Source organism: Anser brachyrhynchus, assembly GCF_964034855.1.
Source record: "Anser brachyrhynchus genome assembly, chromosome: 4".
Classification (NCBI taxonomy): Eukaryota; Metazoa; Chordata; class Aves; order Anseriformes; family Anatidae; genus Anser; species Anser brachyrhynchus.
The window spans coordinates 20787287-20807286 of NC_137698.1; the positions used below are offsets into that span (position 1 = coordinate 20787287).

General features: G+C 37.4%; 1 protein-coding gene across 6 annotated transcripts in view; it reads left to right on the forward strand.

Annotated features, from left to right (window-relative positions):
- SORBS2 (sorbin and SH3 domain containing 2) overlaps window positions 1-20000 on the forward strand; it is a 160021-nt gene that overhangs the window by 25062 nt on the left and 114959 nt on the right. For 2 of the 6 annotated variants that reach the window (XM_080590133.1, XM_080590136.1), the window contains exon 1: window positions 1-20000. This exon is cut by the window's right edge and continues 10717 nt beyond it. The exons of 3 other annotated variants lie outside the window; for them this stretch is intronic. Coding sequence is in view for 1 of the 3 variants with exons in the window: in XM_080590138.1 (XP_080446264.1) it covers window positions 11633-11706 (74 nt within the window). In the remaining 2 variants the exon portion in view is untranslated. One more of the 6 variants, XM_080590138.1, reaches the window with a different exon arrangement.

Consider the following 20000-nt stretch of genomic DNA (forward strand, 5'->3'; position numbering starts at 1 on the left):
GGTTTTAGGGTATCTGATCTGCGCAGATTCTGATCCACGAACAGAATTTCAAAGTGGTGTAAGTTCAAACTGCATAGATTTAATATGTAACAATGCTGGAGAAGAAGAAGGTGTTTTGAAAACTGGAGAGCAAGATTTGGTGATAGAGGAAACCAATCTGAATGAAAGGGCCATCATGCAAATGCCTCATCCTTGTATTGCCTCTGATTGGAGATACATCGATATGGATGCACTTGAGAGCATGCATGTGCTGGTGTGAAAACCAGGAGTTGTTTCTGCACTGGACTTACGCAGCCTTGTACTGTTCTGAGATGACAATAGATAACTCTGGTAAAGGTTTATGATGTGATTCTGTGTCTAATTAGTCGTTATAGAGGGGTGTGATTTTGGTGGCATCCTGGCACATTGGTTGTTTCCTGTCTGCAGAAAAAAAAAAAAAAAACACTAATAATAATGTGGCAATTCCTCTTTATTAGCTTAGGCTGTGCTCTGACCTTTTTATAGATCTAAGTGAACTAGGAAGCAGCAGGATTCCGGATTATCACAGTAGCCTTTGCCTTATCATTATTGACCCGTGGATTGGGGAAGATGGTAAAATTAATCATTTCTTAATAATTAAATGTAGCAATAAGCATCTTGTGTCAGGGTTACTAATTTTAACTTTACTAATTTTAACTTTAACAAGCTTAACCTTTCTAAAAAATGGCCTTTTGAGATGAACAATTTTTGGATTCTGCAACCTCAAGTATCCATTTTTAATCTTAAAAAGAAAAGTAGTTGTCAGTGAAAAACAGATTTTTTTTGCATATAAACCACACAGAGTTGTTTAATTTTCAGTTCTGCCTCAAGCTTTCAGTTTTATTTGACTAATTTGTGTTTGAGTTTGAAAAGTATTGATTTGGTAATAGTGGAGTTGCATGGTACATAGGAGAGAATATCATTGTTTGGCCACCTGTGCACTTGTACTACAAAGAGAAAACCGTGCTTATATACTGTCTGTTCCTAAGTAAGCACTTAACCGTACATCTAATAAATATGCTTTAATCTGTTTTCAGAGTGGCTCACATAAGACATTACCTGCTTATGTTTGTGTGTAAGGCTGCATTTGTCTCTGTGTATTAGTGGCTTAAGAATTAGTACGTTTCATTAGTGGCTTACGTCCCTAAATGTTTAATGCTGTTTAGAAGGCTATGTCGTCTTTATTACTGGAGGCAACTTGAGCACTTAGGCTGCTTCGACATTTGAGATTGCTAATCACTTGTTCCACAGAAAGGTTTCTTCTTCCCCATTAAAAATCATTTAGTAGAAATGCTGCTTCTTAAAAAAATAAAAATTGTACTGGAAAAAAAAATAACTAACCAGTTGTAAAGAAAACTCTTAACAAGTGTGTCTTACCTAATCTGTGCAAATTATAATAATAATTTTTTTAAAAAAGTGACAAAGGTAGTAGTGGCTCCGTCCCTGTGAAGCTGAAAGTGAAATCTGCAAGTTAGCGTACAAGAAGCCTCTGCTTTGGAAGTGCTCCATGAGGAACACATGTATAGGACTCCTGCACTTGTATGATTCTTCTCAATAGGTCTAAGATAACAGTTCTACTGCATCCTGCAGCACCTCGCCTCTCAGTTATGCGTGGCCCTAAAACTGTGTCATTGGATCTTCTGGAAAGCAGCAGATCTCTTCTCTGCAGGTTGGAGAGTTAAAAATCAAAGGAAGTAGAAGAGAGAACAGCAGAGATAATAGGCTTCCTATCTTATTTGCTCCCTGGGAAGAAAAGGAAGCAGAGGAGTCAAGAAAAAGAAGATAAGCCATGTTGCTCTTGTGAGGGGATTTACCTGAAGAACAGCTAATTTGGAGAGCTAGTTCCTCTCTGTAGATAAGTCTTTCAGTGCAGTCAAGGTGAGTTCCTATCAGTAGGAGGACTTTTTTCAATATTTTTTATAGCCTTTGATATATAGAATTAGCTAGTTGATCTTTCCATAGTGGTTGTGGAATATAGGCAGTGCGAACTCACTCTCAGAGCTCCATTGGCTCTCCAAATGGTGTAAAGTCCCATCTTGGTTTCTACTTCCCATTCGGGCCCTGCACAGAATAAAGCTTTCCAGTGTTGAAGAGGAGGCTGATTTTTTAGAATATTACAGCTCTTACCGTTTAACTCTTTAACAGCTCAAATGTGAGAGTAAAGCTTTAAGACTTTTGTTTTAAAACAAGGAGATGAAATGAGTTTGTTTAAAAAAAAAAAAAATCAAACTTAGCAATAATATGTCTGAGAATCTGAGAATCTGGAACATTCTTATGTACTCAAAGACTGCTGCCTCTGTCAGAAACTGTGGTTAAAACTGGCCTTAAATTTCTGGAAGCAGCATTAAGCTAATGTTGAAAGTTTTTGAGAAGCCTTTTTTTTTTTTTTTTTTTAATATCTGCAGGCAGATTCCTAGAAGCCTACCTGCAGTGTAAGAACTGAATATTTAAAGCTAGATCATCACTTCATACTGATATCTCTTGGAGTAGCTAACAGTAATACGTCCACACAGAGCATTTTACAGCAATCTTTGCATGAAATGAAAGATGCTTTACTAAAATTGAGCAAGTGTACCATGTAATCTACTGATCTACTGTTTGAACTGGAATTCAGTTTTTTCCTCTCAAGGATGACACTTTGATGCTTCTGGAAAAGCACTATCAGCAGAGGACCATTTTTTAAAAAAAAAAAAAAAAGAAAACCAAATGTTTCCTTTATTTGCTCAAAAATGTGACTAGGTGAACATGTCTGAATTCCTAGGGAGTGTATAAATGTGCTACACATGGGCAGTACTGAATTACTTCAAACTCCAGAACTCGATGCCCTGTGAAGCTTGTGAATGCTAGTGGCAAAGGTTGCTACACACGGCTCTCTCCCCCCCCCCAGACTGGACTTCCCTCCTTTATGTAAATAGGATAAACATAAATCTACTGACTTGGAAATAATTGTGAGGCTTATTGGTCTGTAGCAGCTGACTGCATGGTGGTTTTCTAGCAAAACGGTTAAGTGACAGGCGGCAGGTCAGCATGGTGTTGATCTGTCATCCTGTGATCTTGGAAATCTTGTCCAAATGACTTACAATGCCTAGACCTCTGTAGTGAGCCATGCCAAATATTTGCTTGTAAAACCAAATGATTGATCAAGAAAAACTTGTCTTTGCAGAATGTGGTTATATACTTATATAATATACACATATATATAAGCAATAACAAATGGCTAGAACAGCAGAAATGAAACAAGAACTGACTTCTCATCAGACTTTGAACAAAACTGGTCAACTTGGCAGAAGTGCCAAAATACATTTTTGAACTAATTTTTGAAGTTTACACTTAGCAATAATATGTGCTTGACCAAAAAGTTTAGTAGAGTTGGATGACTGTTTCTAGTGGAAATCTAGGCTCCCTTGAGTAAATCTTTTACAGGCCAGCAAATACAACAGTAAGTTTGAAAGGTGTTTGAGTCAGCTGGTTGAACTGCTTCTTACAAAATGTTTATTCATTGAATAATAACTTGTCTGGCAATTATCTGGAAAACCAGAATGGCCCTGGACAAAGGTTGTTCTCATTTTTAATGCTATTGAACTGTCACAAACAGCTGCTACTATGCATTTGTAGAATACTCTTGAGTAGATGATGTAATAAATTTCTACCTGTCTGGTCAGTTATTTTAAATGTTACTCGCATGTTTTGTATAAACTCAAAATACTATCTTTAAGTTTTTGCATAAATTGCCACATTTAGAGTGAGGGAGTTTAAAAACTGATTAGAGCGTTCTACATTTTGTTTTTCTTTTGAGGTTTCTGGATTTATTTGTTTGTTTGTTTCTGCAGTCAAATATGTCTTCCTTGATCATATGCTTCTCGCCAAGCAGAAATAAGGCAAGTTTTAAAATGAGTATTTCTTTCTGCAAAGAGATAATCTTTTCCATCTTTATATGACCATTGTAATATTGGAATGAACCACTTAGTAACCTTAGAAGCCTGGATCCTCCTTAAGTAATACTTCTGATTCTGGCACAGTAGTCACTGAAAGATGTTGAAAATTTTTCTTGTACTCGTTGAGCTCTTATACTCAGTTTTTAATTTCCTCCCCCTTTCAGTTTCATACTTGCTCTTATACTTCCATTCAAATTGAATAAAGCTGCTATATCCAAGTGGGTTATGCACAGTAACAATAGGCTGTGTTCTACAATGAACAGAAGAGGAAATCTCAACAGAATGAAAACACAGCACCCTGCATTAAGTGCACGCACCTTATCTATACATTGCTTTTTTGACAGCCTTTCTGTGTGTAAATCTTCTCTTTTTCTTTTCCTTTTGTAACTACAGTATCTCAAGCAGACATGTTTAATATATAGTTCTGTTTGTTGCTGTCACTATGTAATTTCATGATTGTGAATACTTTTCATGTTCCATGGAGTGTTCCACACTAATTCTTAACACGAGTGAAGTCCTTTCTAATTCCTTTCTGAAAACTCACAGCAGTAGCTGCCTTAAGTGAGGGGAAAAAAATGATTGCATGGATTAACATTTCATTAAATTCTGTAATGAGCAACTATGATTGTATCTCCTACATGCACTAAGTCAGTGGAAATGCATTGATTTTGGCATGCTTGCATACATATCCAAGTGATACAGAAATTTCCATATACCAGTATCAGTATGAAAATGACAGAAATTACTCTTGGAAGTTTGGAATATGTAATTGTCTGTCACTGCTATAAAAGTGATGAACAAAGAAAATTGGTTTGGCACTGTTGGACAGTGCCAAGCATAATGAAGTGGTGGTGGTAGCCCTGGCACTGAGAATGCTCCAAGTCAATATCTAGATTCCTAGCATAACCACACAGATCAGTGTCCTGCTTTGGGCAAGTGGACAAAAAAGTGAGCTCAAAGTTCAGTGTAAGACAATGCAGATTAGACCCTGGTAGCTGGCTTGGCCCTTCATATATAGCTGTGCTATTAACACAAATTGTTACACACCAAACTTTGATTTTTTTCAGTCAGTTCTATGATAGCTTCTTACATTTTACTGCTGTTATTGGCTATGTGTCATTGCCTTTCACACTGATCCAGATAAAAGTCACCATGATTATTTTCTGTATAAAGCGTTTATACTTCATAGAATCATAGAATATCCCGAGTTGGAAGGGACCCATAAGGATCATCAAGTCCAACTCCTGGCACCGCACAGGTCTACCCAAAAATTCAGACCATGTGACTAAGTGCACAGTCCAATCGCTTCTTAAATTCAGACAGGCTTGGTGCAGTGACTACTTCACTGGGGAGCCTGTTCCAGTGTGCAACCACCCTCTCAGTGAAGAACCTCTTCCTGATGTCCAGCCTAAACGTTCCCAGCCTCAGCTTAACACCGTTCCCGTGGGTCCCGTCACTGCTGATAACGGAGAATAGGTCCCCTGCCTCTCCACTCCCTCTCGCGAGGAAGTTGTAGACTGCGATGAGGTCCCCCCTCAGCCTCCTCTTCTCCAGGCTGAACAGGCCCAGTGACCTCAGCCGCTCCTCATATGTCTTACCCTCTAGGCCCTTCACCATCTTCATCGCCCTCCTCTGGACACTCTCCAACAGTTTAATGTCCTTTTTGTACTGTGGTGCCCAGAACTGCACACAGAGAGGTGAGGCCGCACCAGCGCAGAGCAGAGGGACAATCACTTCCCTCGACCAACTAGTAATGCCGTGCTTGATGCACCCCAGGATACAGTTGGCCCTCCTGGCTGCCAGGGCACACTGCTGGCTCACATTCAACTTGCTGTCAACCACAACCTCAGATCCCTCTCTGTGGGGCTGCTCTCCAGCATCTCGTCACCCAGTCTGTACATATAGTCTGGGCGATGAGACGTTACGATACTTCAGTTACAGTAGAATAGTTCAATTCAATACAGAAGCAAGAAATGACAAAAACACATTATTTTGAACTAGAAACTAAGGGAATTACTAGCCATAGATTGCATCTTTTTAATTTTTTAAAAATACGCATATTTAATTTTGACTGTAAATAATCAGTGGGGAAGCAATCAGGCCAAAATAGCATATGCATGCCTAATTTACTAGTTCCAGTCTAATCCAGGCAAGTCATGATCATAAATCGTTACCACAGCATAGCAGTTCAGTCTATATGAAGTCAGTTAAAGGCTTTAGTCCATCTGACACAAACACTTCTGTGCTGGCACAACAGTGTCTCCTGAGTTGAGACCTCGTGGTATTCGAGTCTGGCCATGGCCTCTTCTGTGTCTGGAACAAGCAAGGAATTTGAACTACTCCGTTTCTTGGTCCATGCAGGCTAAGCACAAGGTATTTTTATCAAGTGAAGCTGGGATGTTTTTGTTTTCACTATTCATTCCATTATGTTGCATAAATTCAGTACTTTATTTTTTCTAGGCAATGTATGAACCTGAATTACATTTCAAAATCTGAGCGTTCATGTACAAGACACTGGTGTGATTGAGTAAGGCTGTATTTGCACACTGTATTTGCATGATTATGAGAGGTGTAGCTACAGTCAGAATACAGAGAATTAAGCTGATGGATGTCTCATATCTCAAGATCTGCAAGATTTAAAGACCTTTTAAACTAGGTGTCTTTGGATTTTTGTAAATAGGTTTTTGGGTTTTTATGACCATAATGAGTTGCATGAGAATTGCATCTGATTTCTGAATTAGAGCCTAGATTTAGATATGGGTATGGATTTAAGGGAAGAGAAAAAGTCAACAAGCTGAAACAACAACAACAAAAGATCAATTTCTCCATAAAAAATGGACTTATCTGGACACTTCAGGCTGCTCATCAAATATGTTTTTAGAATAATGTTGCCTTGACTTCTGCAATGGATATAAAACTGACAGTCAAATACAAAGTTTTTTTTGTTGTTTTTCATGCTTTCTAATGGACTCCAGAGCTTGATAACCTTTGCTGAAAATAACTTTTGACTAGTTGGAGCCATAACAAGACAGAACTATGTGAGGGCATGTGGTGAAGGCTCAGCTGCTTGGACTGTGTTTATCATTCCATGGCTATGATAGCTAGACAAACAGAGGAAATAAAAAATCAGTCATGGAGGTGAAATGTTAAACTAAAAATAATATTCCATAAATTGTGATATTTTTCCAACTGTTAATGAACTTCAGGAAAATTTCCAATAGTAAAATATCATTATTTAAATGCAGACTATATTTTCTCATCAATAGTGATGGTGCCTATTCCAGTATTGTTACTTTGGTTTTTCCCTGTGCTCATGATGAGGGCCATGGGAGGTCAAACTAGGTCTCTAGCTTTTTTCAGTCCAGGGTCAAGTCAGGGCCCTAACTTTTGCACTGATTGAGTTTATTTTTCTGAAAATGTTTGTTTTTTTTTTTCTTTTTGTTTATATATGTAACTTTATGGTGGATGTGGTATCTCATCTCTGAAGGAATTTGTTTGTCAGGTGCTTCAGAGATACTTGGCTGAAGAGAGTCAACTGCAAACTAAACTTTCAGAGCTTTCAAATGCATGATTCTGACAGTTCCAGTTTTCTATCATATTTGTGTATTATGCCATGGGTACCCTGACAGTCTGAAAAAGCTCATTACTTCATCAACAGTATCCCCTTTCATATCTTCAGATAGTTAATACTAGGCATTAAAACAGTCTTTGGGAATTCGTTGTTTTGGCTAGGCAGCACACCCAAACTCCTTGCTAACTGCTAATGCTGCAACTTGAAATTAACTTCTACGTTGGACCTTATTTGCTAACTTGCTAGTGTTTCTTGTTTACCAAATTTTAGAGATTGGGAGTAGCTTTGTTGTACCAATGACACATCAAATGAAATGACACAATGATGGAAATGGACTTTAAAACTGGTACCATTTGGGACTTCATATTGCCCTTTTCATATAGAGTATACTGTTTGTAATAGATGCTTAGACCATTCTTCTTTGGAAGTATTAGGAAGATTTTTCTCCTGTGTATAGCTGAGTAATATAGCTTGTCCCCATTCTTAACACCAGGATTTATTTAAATACCTTCATTATACCTTTGTGCCCATTTCCTAATCTTCTCCTTTTGCTGTTATATAGTACAGGGGATATTATTGAAGTCAGTGAGTAGATCAGCATAAAGGTTGTATAGCTAAGAGCAAAATTAGACCAGATACGTGTTGAACAGCACGCTAATAGCTAAAGACACTGCTAACAAACGATTCCTCCCATTTCTGCATGTTAGTTGATGCAGTTTCTTGATCTTAGCAGAATTCAACATAATCTAGAGAAGGAAAAAAGAGTTAGATTCAGGCCAGCATCTTGACTTTATGATAGGAATGTTATCAATTTAAGTATGTGCATAAATTGCCCACAGTAATTGCAGTTTTGTGATATTTCTTTTCCATGAATCATTATTATATTCAGAAACGCTTGTAGTGAACAGGGCAGATGTCTTCCCAGCTATGTTTTTGTTCCTTTTCCAAAGCGCTTGTTCATTATACATCTGTGATTGTGGTTAAAAGTAACAAAGCTGTAGAAACAATAGGAAAATCTGAGTTTCCTAACACTGGTAGAAAGATAGCATCCATGCATGCTAATTAACTTGATCTTCTTTACGTCTTACCTATACATACACTATATATTCGCATTATAACTTATGAAACAAAACACTGTCCAGTTTTGCCATTTTTATATTGAGAATACTTTTTATTTCAAAAGACTCCCAGTGATTTAGTGGGAAATGTGTAAATCTAAGAGAAGAGTGATAGAAAATAGACTGATATATTTAATCTCATTGCTACATTGTTATACCAAAGTAGGCACTTAGATCTAGCAGTGACTTGAAGGTAGGCTTTAGCTTTCTGGAATCCTTAATTTGAAAATTGGTATAACTTGAAAAAAATATTGCAGCCTAATTTCTGGAACAGTGTGAATCGTAATGTTTTTATGGGGTATTGTTCCACTGCATCATTACAGCAGGTGAGCAGAAAATTATTTATCCAGATGACTCAGCTCTGCTTCAGAGGATCTTCAGTTGTAGAACCAGCCTATTACTTTGATAATGTGTAAACACCAGGTGATGGTCACATTTTTTATTATTTATTTAAAGATGTAAGCTACAGTGCACATTAGAATATCTTAAAAAATTATCAGACTATTCAGGCTGGACATGGTATCCATCAGAATATTGAAGAACACCGTCTTTCAGAATTATTCAGTTCTATATCAGTGTGAAGCATCTCATGTAGCTAGCTGGTTGTCCTTCCAAGGCCTCCTTAGCTTGGCAGCTTTTTGGAATGAAGAAGTTCTCCTGACCTAGTCAGAAAGGCGAACACTGATGGCTGACACCAACATCTCAGACAAACACTGCTGTCTGAGTAGTTGCTGGCTTCAGCTGTGTCAGCACATCAGGCTAGGGATGTAGTGAACGCTCTCTGCAAATGTTCAGCTTGAATATGAAGTCCATGTGAACTGCAGGCCAACTATCCCTACGTTTTTGTAATCAATTTTAAGTCAGTATAACACTTAACTAAGTGAAAACGTATGTGCAAAAACAGGTGTTAGTTTTTGGTCTTGCTTGCAGGGTTGATTCTCGTCTGGACCAGTAGATAGGTCGAACTCACCCCACATCAAGTGATCGGTAGACCTGACACAAGGGAAGCAGAAGTGACAGAGGAAGCCTTTATCATAGGCTTTTCCTGTGATAAAGGCATGATCCTAGACTGGGTTGGATCAGATTTAGAACTGGATAATTAAAGAAGCAGAAAAAATGACTTTTTTGTTCATTACTTTCAGCATTAATATACCATAGTAGTTTCAAATCAGTAGTCTTAACCATATGTATACTACATGGAGTGTTCACTGTAAAAATCCTCAGAGATGTACAATTTAACAGAGTCTGCATCATCAGGAATGAAAATTATATTCTAGATTCTAGTGTTTTGTTTGTTTTGTTTTTGTTTTTTTGTAAACACTCCTTATCATTAACTTTTATAGCAGAAGTTCAGGGTGTTACTTCCAAATGCTAACTCTAGTCTGCTTGGGTTGTCCCCCTAGGTAGCTAATTTAACATGTGAATGAGCAGCGTTGTCAAAGGGCCAGCTGGGTTCTGATGTTTGCCTGTGGCTGCCCTCTGAAGACAGCTTTGTTGTTTTATTTCCACAGAGAGGGAACAAAGCTGGGGAAACTAGCTCTCCTCACCACAGGCGAGCCTTGAGTTACTTCCCTTTGTGCCACTGCATGGCCCATACAAACCTTCTTCTCCTTTTCCCTCAGAATGAGCAGATGATTTAAGGATTCAAAGGAATCACTGTTATGTGGTATATGTTACCATGGCTGTCGTGCAGAAATTACCATGTTGGCCTGGGCCCAAGCAACCATGTGAAGTTAATGTATGCAATATGAAACTTATTTGCACCTATACAAAATAATCTACCGGTGTGATTTACTGTCTGTTTCTTCACATCACTTAGACATCTTCAATCTGAGATGCTGGGGGCAGGGTACTGCATGAGGTGGCTCGTGGCTGGTTTGTGGATCTGCAGCTTAACGGTGGGACCTGCCTTGTCCTTCCATTCCCATGTTTGGATGACCTGGGGACCAGAGCATGTCGTGGAGGATATGCCCCAAACTTCAATATGTAGTTGCAGACAGTAATTTGGAGGCCAGGCTCTTGACTTTTCTTGAGCTATGGAGTTCCTCAGTTCCTCTCACTTGAAGTCCTTAATGACCTTCAGGTAGTCTCAGAGTGGTTTAAAAAAGAAAAACCAAAAACAAACAAAAGAGCCTGTTAGAGGATTACATTTAATTCTTTCCTGCCAGAGCAGTATCTGAATTTCTCTCTGCCCCTGCCTCGTTTCCTCCAAATTTTTCGCTCTTCAATTTGAAAAGTAAGCATTCTTAACATTAATACAGTGCTTTATCAGTGAAAGCTGGATTTGCTCCATATAACTCTGTGCAGTATTTTGAATGTAGCTTGTTTCAGGAACAAGTTTGTAACCTGATTTCATTGAAAGTTATACTGCGCCAATTAAGGTGATGAATACGGGCACTGGGATTGGAATGAGTGTCTGGGAGGACAGACAGGTGCTTCTTCAGCAGCTCTGCCAAGATGAGTCTTATTTAACTACCTTTTTTTTGTTTTAGTGGCAGATTTTTATTTTTATTTTTTCCTCTGAAGGACTGTTTAAGGAAATACAAGAACAGTTTGTTTCATGTAGGGTGCTTTTATTCCTTTGCTCTCTTCAAGTAGGATCTGTTCAGGTGCTGATGACCTCTACTGCTTGACCTACACAAACAAAATCACCAGCACAACTCCTTTCTCTGCTTCAGCACAGGCAGCACAAGAGCAGTACACAGATAAAAGTAGTCACGCGGTACAGGATTACAGAGTCGATAAAAGCATACTGAAGTAACTAGAGAATTCCCCTGATATAAACCACATCTTCCCACATTGTTAAAGTGCCCTGTTATTTCTGCTGCAACTGTAATTTGAGTGATCAAAGAGATAACTAGTGTTTAATATGAAGTGCCTTCTTTAAGCTGGTCAGGTGAACCGAGTGATCTCATGTGAAGAGGAAGGAAGAAAACCTGGTCTAGACAATAGTCATTTTACATCCCTGCACAGGAGAAATTAGTAGGCATATGGTAAGCCATGGGATATTCAGCACAGTAGATGACTGGGATGATTGTCAGCTTTCCCAACCCCCTGAGCAGAGGTAAGTATCCATTTACTCTTCCATCAAGGCAACTATATACTACCCCATATAGTAGTTAGATACAAGGCTGCTATTTAGTTGTAAATGCACTTGTTCTCATGCTGCTTCTGTAACAACATCGGTTTAGCTGGCTTTTGTATCAAATCATAAAACAGAGCTATGCAAAAGCAATCTTTGGTGCGTAATTTCTTGATAAATAGCTGAGTAATGCAATAGTAGGTTTAATCGGTTTTCTAAAATGAATCACTACTGTGTCTTTCCCCATCTTGAGGGGAAAAAATGGGTGAAATACGAAATTCAAAGGACAGATGTGCAATTGCCAGAAAAAAAAATAATGATAGCAGTATATTTGAAACCTGAATTAAATGTTACTCTCTAGCAAAAACTGGAAAATAAACAGGTTCAAGTTACTGTTCTGATAATTTTGCACTGGAGTTTTAAAAATCTATAGTCCTCCTAGAATATGATATCCAAAGCTTTTGTGGATTTCTTGGAATCCTTTATACAAATTGGTTACATCAAAAATTACTACTCCAACTTGTTTGATAAACATGAAGGTGGCTTCATAAATGGCTTCACAAATCATTTTTAAAGAAGCATTACATTAAAAAAAATCAATTTTTTTTTTAGATTTGTAATATGCATACTAGATTTGCTTATTCGTATTGATCACAGTGGAGTTTGCTACTGCAGACTTAAATCCTGGAGAGTTTTGAAATGCATGGTGGAACAGAATCATAGAATAATTTATGTTGGAAAAGACTTTCAAGATCACCAAATCCAATCATTAACCAAGTCCAATCATTGCCAAGTCAAAACTGTGTCCCTAAGCACTACATCAACATATCTTTTGAACACCTTCAGCGATAGTGACTCAACTGTTTCCCTGGGCAGCCTATTCCAATGCCTCACAACCCTTTTGGTGAAGAAATTTTCCCTAATCTCCAACATAAAATAAGTAGGAAATCTAGCATGTTATGCAGTAGGTAGAAGACACAATGAGCAATGACAGAAGAAAATACATACCTATCAGGCAAGAAAGTCAGAGACAAAAGATTCCTCCCTCAAGCTGAGTTGATAGAAGAAAATTAGAATCTAAACCACTTATGTAAAGCAACACTAACAAAAATAGGTACTTAAAATAAGTTTAATCTAACCATTCTAGGTTGTTTCATCAGGCATCTGCAGTAATTTTATTCTAATGCATTCATCTAGCAATTCTAGAAACAGCACATTTCAGCAGGATTGCCAGTATCAGTTATTTAGCAAAAGGAGGCTAAAAACTTCAAAATAAAATGCCTTTAAAAAAAAAATAAAAATGAAATATTTAAATCTTATGTATCTGAAGCTAACTTAACTTCAGATAAGGGAACAACTGGAATGTAATTTCAAGCTTTTCCTAGATATTTGAAATCTAAACACAGCTGAATTTTTCAGGTGGTACCAGGAGAGGACCAAAAAGTTATACCACAAAGGTATGATCGGTTGGAAGAAAAGGTGTCAACTGTACACAATTTGAATGGTATGGCACTGAGTCCCAAAGCTAAAAGTTCTCTCTGGTAACACCAAAGCAGCACCAGAAGTCAGAGTGCATATGATGCTTCTCTCTTGGCACGACACCACTATGGAGTGGGTGTCAGGAGAAACTGTATCTAGGCAAGCGTGAAAATTCCTTCTGTTCTGGGCCCACCAATTAGTGCCAGTTAAGATGCCAGTTCCTTTTTTGAAAGCTAGGAAATAAGCTGTGGTCAGACAAATACTTTCCAGTATTTGAAAAACTGTGAATATTTTTTAAAGCAGAGAAATGTCGGTAATGGTTCAAAATGGAAGATGGTGAACCTATCCGAGGTGCAAAATAACAGCAAACAAAGCAATAACCATGAGGTAAACCTGATGCATGACAAAATATTTTACTTGTTGCAGTATATTTGACTTTAAGGTAGCAGAGCCACCCCCAGGAATTGTACAAAGCAATATATTAACATTTATTTTGATAGAAAAGAGCTTCACACCTTGGAATTTCTTTCCCCATTTCCATCTCTGGCAAGCAGTTCCTATCTACCCAGCTTAGTTGGGCAAATGCTCCAGTGTTAATGGTAATCTTCCTACTGCTAAAGGGAAAACAAACAAACAAAAAAATAGAATCTCTGCAAAACTGGAACAAAGAATATAATTTTTAAACTAGCATGAGATTGTTTTGCTTTTAAGGTAAATGCAACCAACTTATTTGTGCAATTGAAGAAATCTTTAAAATAAAAAACCTTCCTAATTTTCTGATTAAACAGAACATAGAAAATTACAAGTGAATGCTAAAATAAACATGCGAACTCCCAAATTTCCTCATTAAAAATAATAATCTGGCAAAACAACTAACAATAGCAAGCTGTCTCTTCAATTGTAAATGTTTAAATATATAGAATGTGCTGAGGGATTATTTTATGTAGGAATACTTGGATTTCATTTCAAGCATCCCAAGGATGCCGAGGGGCTTTTGATCATCAGTTAGACTATTTTGGTAGCAGGGATGTATCTAACACAGTCTTCCAGAGTACATCATCTGCATAACTAACTTGCCCCTTTTAGAATCTCTTTTACAATCTCTTGATAGCAAATACACATCTTTTCCATGTTCACTTGTCTTTAAACAGAACTCTCAAGTTCTCAGAATTTTGCTTTTAAATCAAGCAATGCACTAAGAAAAGTCAGTGGGGGTTAAAAACCTTCTTGTTAGTCTGCAGTACCATCTCAAAGGCTGAAAAAAATCATTAGGTTCAATTAGGATCAAATATTTATTAAGCACTGGTAGATGAATTGAGTGTATTCAGTGATGAAGAAATTGTTTGTGGGTAATGTGCTGTAGTAGTAACATATGAGGCACGCATGGTTGAATAAACCTGCGCAGAGATTTTGTTTTCTTGTGGAATGTTTTTCATCTAAGTAGAAATTTTATTTAATTAGTATGTCATGTTTTTGTCCTTAGATACCTGAATACAAATTTATTTTCAGGGCTATCCTATTAAAGTGATAGCTTAAGTTGCCTAAGGATATTATATCTCTTCATACATTAAGAATCATTTGTCACCTTTAATAAGTAGAAGTATGGGAAAATTGCTAAGTGAGATGATGTTTTGCACATGGAGATCTCGTGTACTGCATCTTTAGTGTCTGATGTAGTAGTCCATGGTAACGAACAAAACAAGAAGCATCCAAGAACTCAAGCAAGAGAGTTAAATATACATTTTAGCCTACGAATAGTGTAGGCTTTATGAATTATAGTGTATTGGCTAATTTCTGTCCTTTATCATTAAGACATGCTTCTTCTTGCTTTACTGAAAGGAGTTTGCAGCAAAGAGGTTGTTGGTCTCTTCTCAAGTGACAAGCAATAAGACACGAGGAAATGGCCTCAAGTTGCACCAGGGAGGTTTAGATCGAATTTCAGGAAGAATTTCTTTGTGAAATGGATGGTCAAGCATTGAAATGGGCTGCCCAGGGAAGTGATGAAGTCCCCATCCCCAGAGGTATTTAAGAGACACATGGACATGGCACTGGGGAACATCATTTAGTGATTGGACTCAGTAAGTCAGGTTGATAGTTGGACTTGGTGATCTTGGAGGTCTTTTCCAGCCTAAATTATTCTGATTGTACTAGAAATTAGTCACTATTGTGAATAAAACCTTCTTCTATGACTTCAAAATATTACCTTGAATGTTTACAACACTGTTCTCTTCTTACTGAGGACTAGAGTTATCACTCAAGTTCAGAATAGTCTCATTTTCAAGCTACAACACTGTATTGCCTCTTTAGTAGAGACAAATAGTGTGAAGGTACAAGATGGTACAAATAAGGTAAACGGAGAAAACTTCTCAGCCAGCAGTGGACTGGACTGACTTGTCAGCTGTAATGTTCTCTAGATGTATGCTGAGGTTTTATCTTTGTTGCAAGATTTCAGAGGGAGGAATTGCGGTCTTTTTTTGTGTGTGTAGTCTTAATTCTATAAATGTGTCTCTCGATTCATAGCAGTGAACAGTGATCATAGGACAATATGACTTCTTTTAGACAAGTTTCAAAATTAGGGCCAACCTTCACCAAAAAACAAGAAGCACTGCTCAAAGTAACTTGGTTTCTGTGAAAGAATTTATCCCAAAGAAATTATCTTTGCAGACTAATGAAGATAAAATTAAGCATTGCAGCCTGTGGCACCCCTTCAAAGCTCTAATTGTAAATTGAAGGGTTGGAACTGGGTCAGCTATTTGCTAGTTATATTGTAATGGTGCTTAGTATACTACTGAAGTTGTAGAAGACATTTACTTACCCCTCTAAAATTTACGAGCAGTAGAAGGAGAATAGTGTTTGAGAGTGGCCCGATGGCCGTGTGTGCAGCATGTTAATGGCCTTTCAGTTTTAATCTCTTAGTCGTCATTAAAAAGGTAACAGAGTAATTTCATCCCTGCTAGTAAAACAATGAGTTTGAAAATTAGAGCATCCATGCATGAGATACTGAAGTGCTAGTTGTTAAATTCTTCTCTGAGTAACATCTGTGTTTGTCTTTGTCAGCAGCCTACATTGATCAGCGCTTGTGGTGGCAACAGCAGTCCTATTCAGCATGTAGCAAGTGAGAAGAGACTGCAGTTTTTCAGGTTTAATAAAGGCACTGTAATGCAAGCCCTATCTTTAGATGGAACAAATGCATACACGCCCTTAGATATCTTCTCACTGTTTAAATGCTTTGTGTGGTCTGTTTGTGGCTGCAGCCTAGCTGTCTGCATCCATATCTCACAAATGCACACAATCTGGTAACTAATTTAGCACAAGGGCAGGCGTAATATTAGCATGAGGTGATTGTAAGCAAGCCCAGACTAAAAATGTTTGACAGTGTTGTCACTGAGGGTTCTTTATGGCAATGAGGTGGACTCGAGAGAGTCCAGTGCAGGTTTTGGTGTGCTACTTTTCTTCCTGTTGAGCACGATTCCTGAGTGCTTTCCAATTAATTATATTAACTCGCTCCTAGTGCACTAAGCTAGTGACATTAAGACCTGCTCAGAACTAAACCAGGTCAGATAAGGTAACTGCTGGAGGGAAAAAAAGGGTGTGAGGAAGTTTTTGTCTCTTGAAAGAAAGGTGTTTCCAAAAAGTGTTTTGTTACAGGATAGGAATGTTTTTAAGTTTTCTACAAATATTATTCTACTTGACAAACTCTACCTGAGAAGTGCTTTGTAACTTAATAGTTCTGTTTTGAGCATCATCACTTGGGATTTTTTCTAGGAGGCAAATTAAGAAAATGCAGAAGCTGCATGACTGCTAGTCCCAGGTGTTGAGATTTGTACAAGGAAACTTTTGTATCTGGTGACAGTATTAGAATAATACAAAATAGCAGCTACTAAGAAGTTTGGCACCTCCTCCAAGACTAGACAAGTATTTAATGAAGAAGATACTATGGATTCTTCCTACACAGAAGAGCGAAAAGTAAAGTTTCTGACACTGTAGCCTTAGGACCATAAAAATGTGAGACCTAAGGCTTCTGTAGCGCTGAAAGCAGACTTCTCAATTTTTTTCAACAAGAACGTCTTTTCCTTTAGAAATATGAGCTTTAGTATCATCAGTGCTCAACAGCTGCTGTTTAAAAACTACACACAGAGGACAGCAGCTGAACCACTAGCGCTCTATAACGAAGTGGGAATAAGCATGTCTGATGAGCATCTGAGAATGATAGCTGGAATGCAAAATTCATGATAGCTGAACTAGTGAATATAAAGACACTCATGCATAATGTTTGCAAAAACTACACTTGAGGTCACGATGAGTAGATAGCTAGCACAGAAGCATACAAACTTTTGTCGAGACATGGGATGCGTTTTCAAACATGGCCTACAATTATATGCACCGTTTCATATATATGACACTAGTTGCTTACATAATTTCTGGCATGCTGGCCGAACCATTTACAGCAGCATTTACATGTGGTTTGTCTTTGTATATATGCAGATTTTATCACCAATTTTCACATACAATCATCCAAAAAACAATAAGGACATATATGTACAAGGGCTTACTCATCTATGGGCTGAGTCACTGCTGTCCCAAAATTATACGTGACTATTACAACCTGGGAAGGAGTTTCAGTTTCAGAAGTTTCAGTTATGAAATAAGTTATTGGACAAAATATTTAGGGTTGATGAACCATAAAGTTTTAATTATTTTTTCCTCAGTTCTTGTGTATTCCTGATAAAGCATATCAGAGGAGTGCATTGATTTAAAGCAGATTCTTCATTAATTAGGTATTGGTGATGCTTTGTACTACTCCATGTGGCTGATGAAGCACTGCATGCTACATTCAGGCCTGTAGCTGTGGCTTGGCATAAAACTATGACCTTGATGTGTTCTGAGCTGCATAGTTAACTAGTCAATAGGAAATCACTACACACTGTAATCCTGTATAATCACAGAGACATTATGTTCCCAAACACAAAGAAATAAAAGCTGAAGAGTAAAATGACTTTTCACTATTAGGATGTTCAAGTAAACTGCATGCTTCCATTTCCTACTGAATAAAATACTCTTTGTTGGGAAGTTGTGCATAAATTGAGATTATCAGCCAGTCTTCTCAGGTGGTCAATGGAGCAGATGCCATGATACACTACATATTTTAATAAGACTTGATTCTGGCAAGGTGTAATGAGGTTGACAGGTCCTTCACCTTTGTGATATAACTTACTGGTCATCTCAAAGGAGATTGCTTCACATCTGTAAAAAGAGTAACTTCTGTGTTAAGAATCAGGCCCCATACCTGTTGCAGTTCTATGCATTACTTATGATAAACAATGAACAACTCTGGAGTATTGCATTAACATTTGTTTTCTGTTTTTCATGTGAAATGGCTGACATTGAAAAGTTTTAAAATAGCTTGAAACAGTCTTTTTTTGCAGACCCGGTTTTGAGATACAAATCCTGCAAATAGTTTTGAAATAGAATATGTTGAGCTTTTTAGTATGCCTCTTGGAATGATAGAGTAATATATTGTAATGGAAATAAGTGATATGCATTAAGTGAAGTTCTTTACACTACAGCATGTTTTATAGGTGAATTAATTTTAAATTTATAGCACTCAAAAGTTACAGTACATAGGTCAAGAAAGTAAAGACAAAGGGCTTTTAAAAATTTTCCCTCTATGTACATGCCCCTATTCAATTTGTGTTGTTAGTATTGATTTGTAATCTCCCTTTCTAACTAGTAGATGACTCAAAATTAAAATCCTGAGATTAAATCTTTCTTCATTTGTTTCTTGTCTCCATCTTCAAAATTTTAGTGTGTATTTTGACCTTAGCAGGGCTGTTAGATGACATTTTGGAGTTTGTTACATAAATAGGTATTATCAGTAGGGTTTTTTTTTTTTTTTGATATTGTTTTAAGTGTTGCTCATCATTGCATGCTGTGCAGAAGCTGGTCTGGGCTTTTTCTTAGTAGATGTTGGCTCAAGAGGTTATCGTGAGTTTAATCATCCCATGGCATTTGACTGCTGTCACCTGAATGGGAACCATCAAATGTTAGTGATGATGTGGAAGATGTCACATTCACTTGTTCTGTGCTGTAAAAGTGTTATTTATAACCTCAGTTAGAATTTGTAATTGTATCCAGAGATTTCCCTAAGCATTTGGAGAGTCTGTTTCTTTTCTCCAATATTATGCTACATCTGTCTTTGTCTTCTGAACTAAAATATCAAGCACATTCTAATTGGCTATTCATGACCCTGAATCCCAGTCTTTCAGATGATTCTGGTGCTGGTATGCTGTCTATAGATTTATTATACTGCTTATATGCATGTTTCCCTCTGAAAATGTTTATATATATTTTTATATGCTTACAGTTACAGGGTGCATGTACATAGCTATTACTATATAGTTACCTACACTTCATTATTGCACTGAGTTGTTAAACACATACTGGTTTCATTTATGCTTTTTAAGGAGAAATGAAATGAATTCTTGCAGTTACAAATCCATGGAATCATCTGGTAGAATCTGTTTATATTCCTACATAGTGATGTTCATACTCTGTGCAGAGTAATACATAATTTTTCCTAGCTTCAGAAAGTCATGCAGTGCAAGAAGGTGGATGTTCTGCAGATTTCTTAGTTAATAACTCATCCAAACTTATTGCTTTGCCTTTTATTCTACAATCTCGTTAAGAATTTCGCTAGATATTAAACATCTGCATTTTTAAGCTTAGCAAAAAAATGTAAATAAAGAGGAAAGGAGCTCTACAATTTAGCCGTGATGCATTTACATGCCTGCTGACTT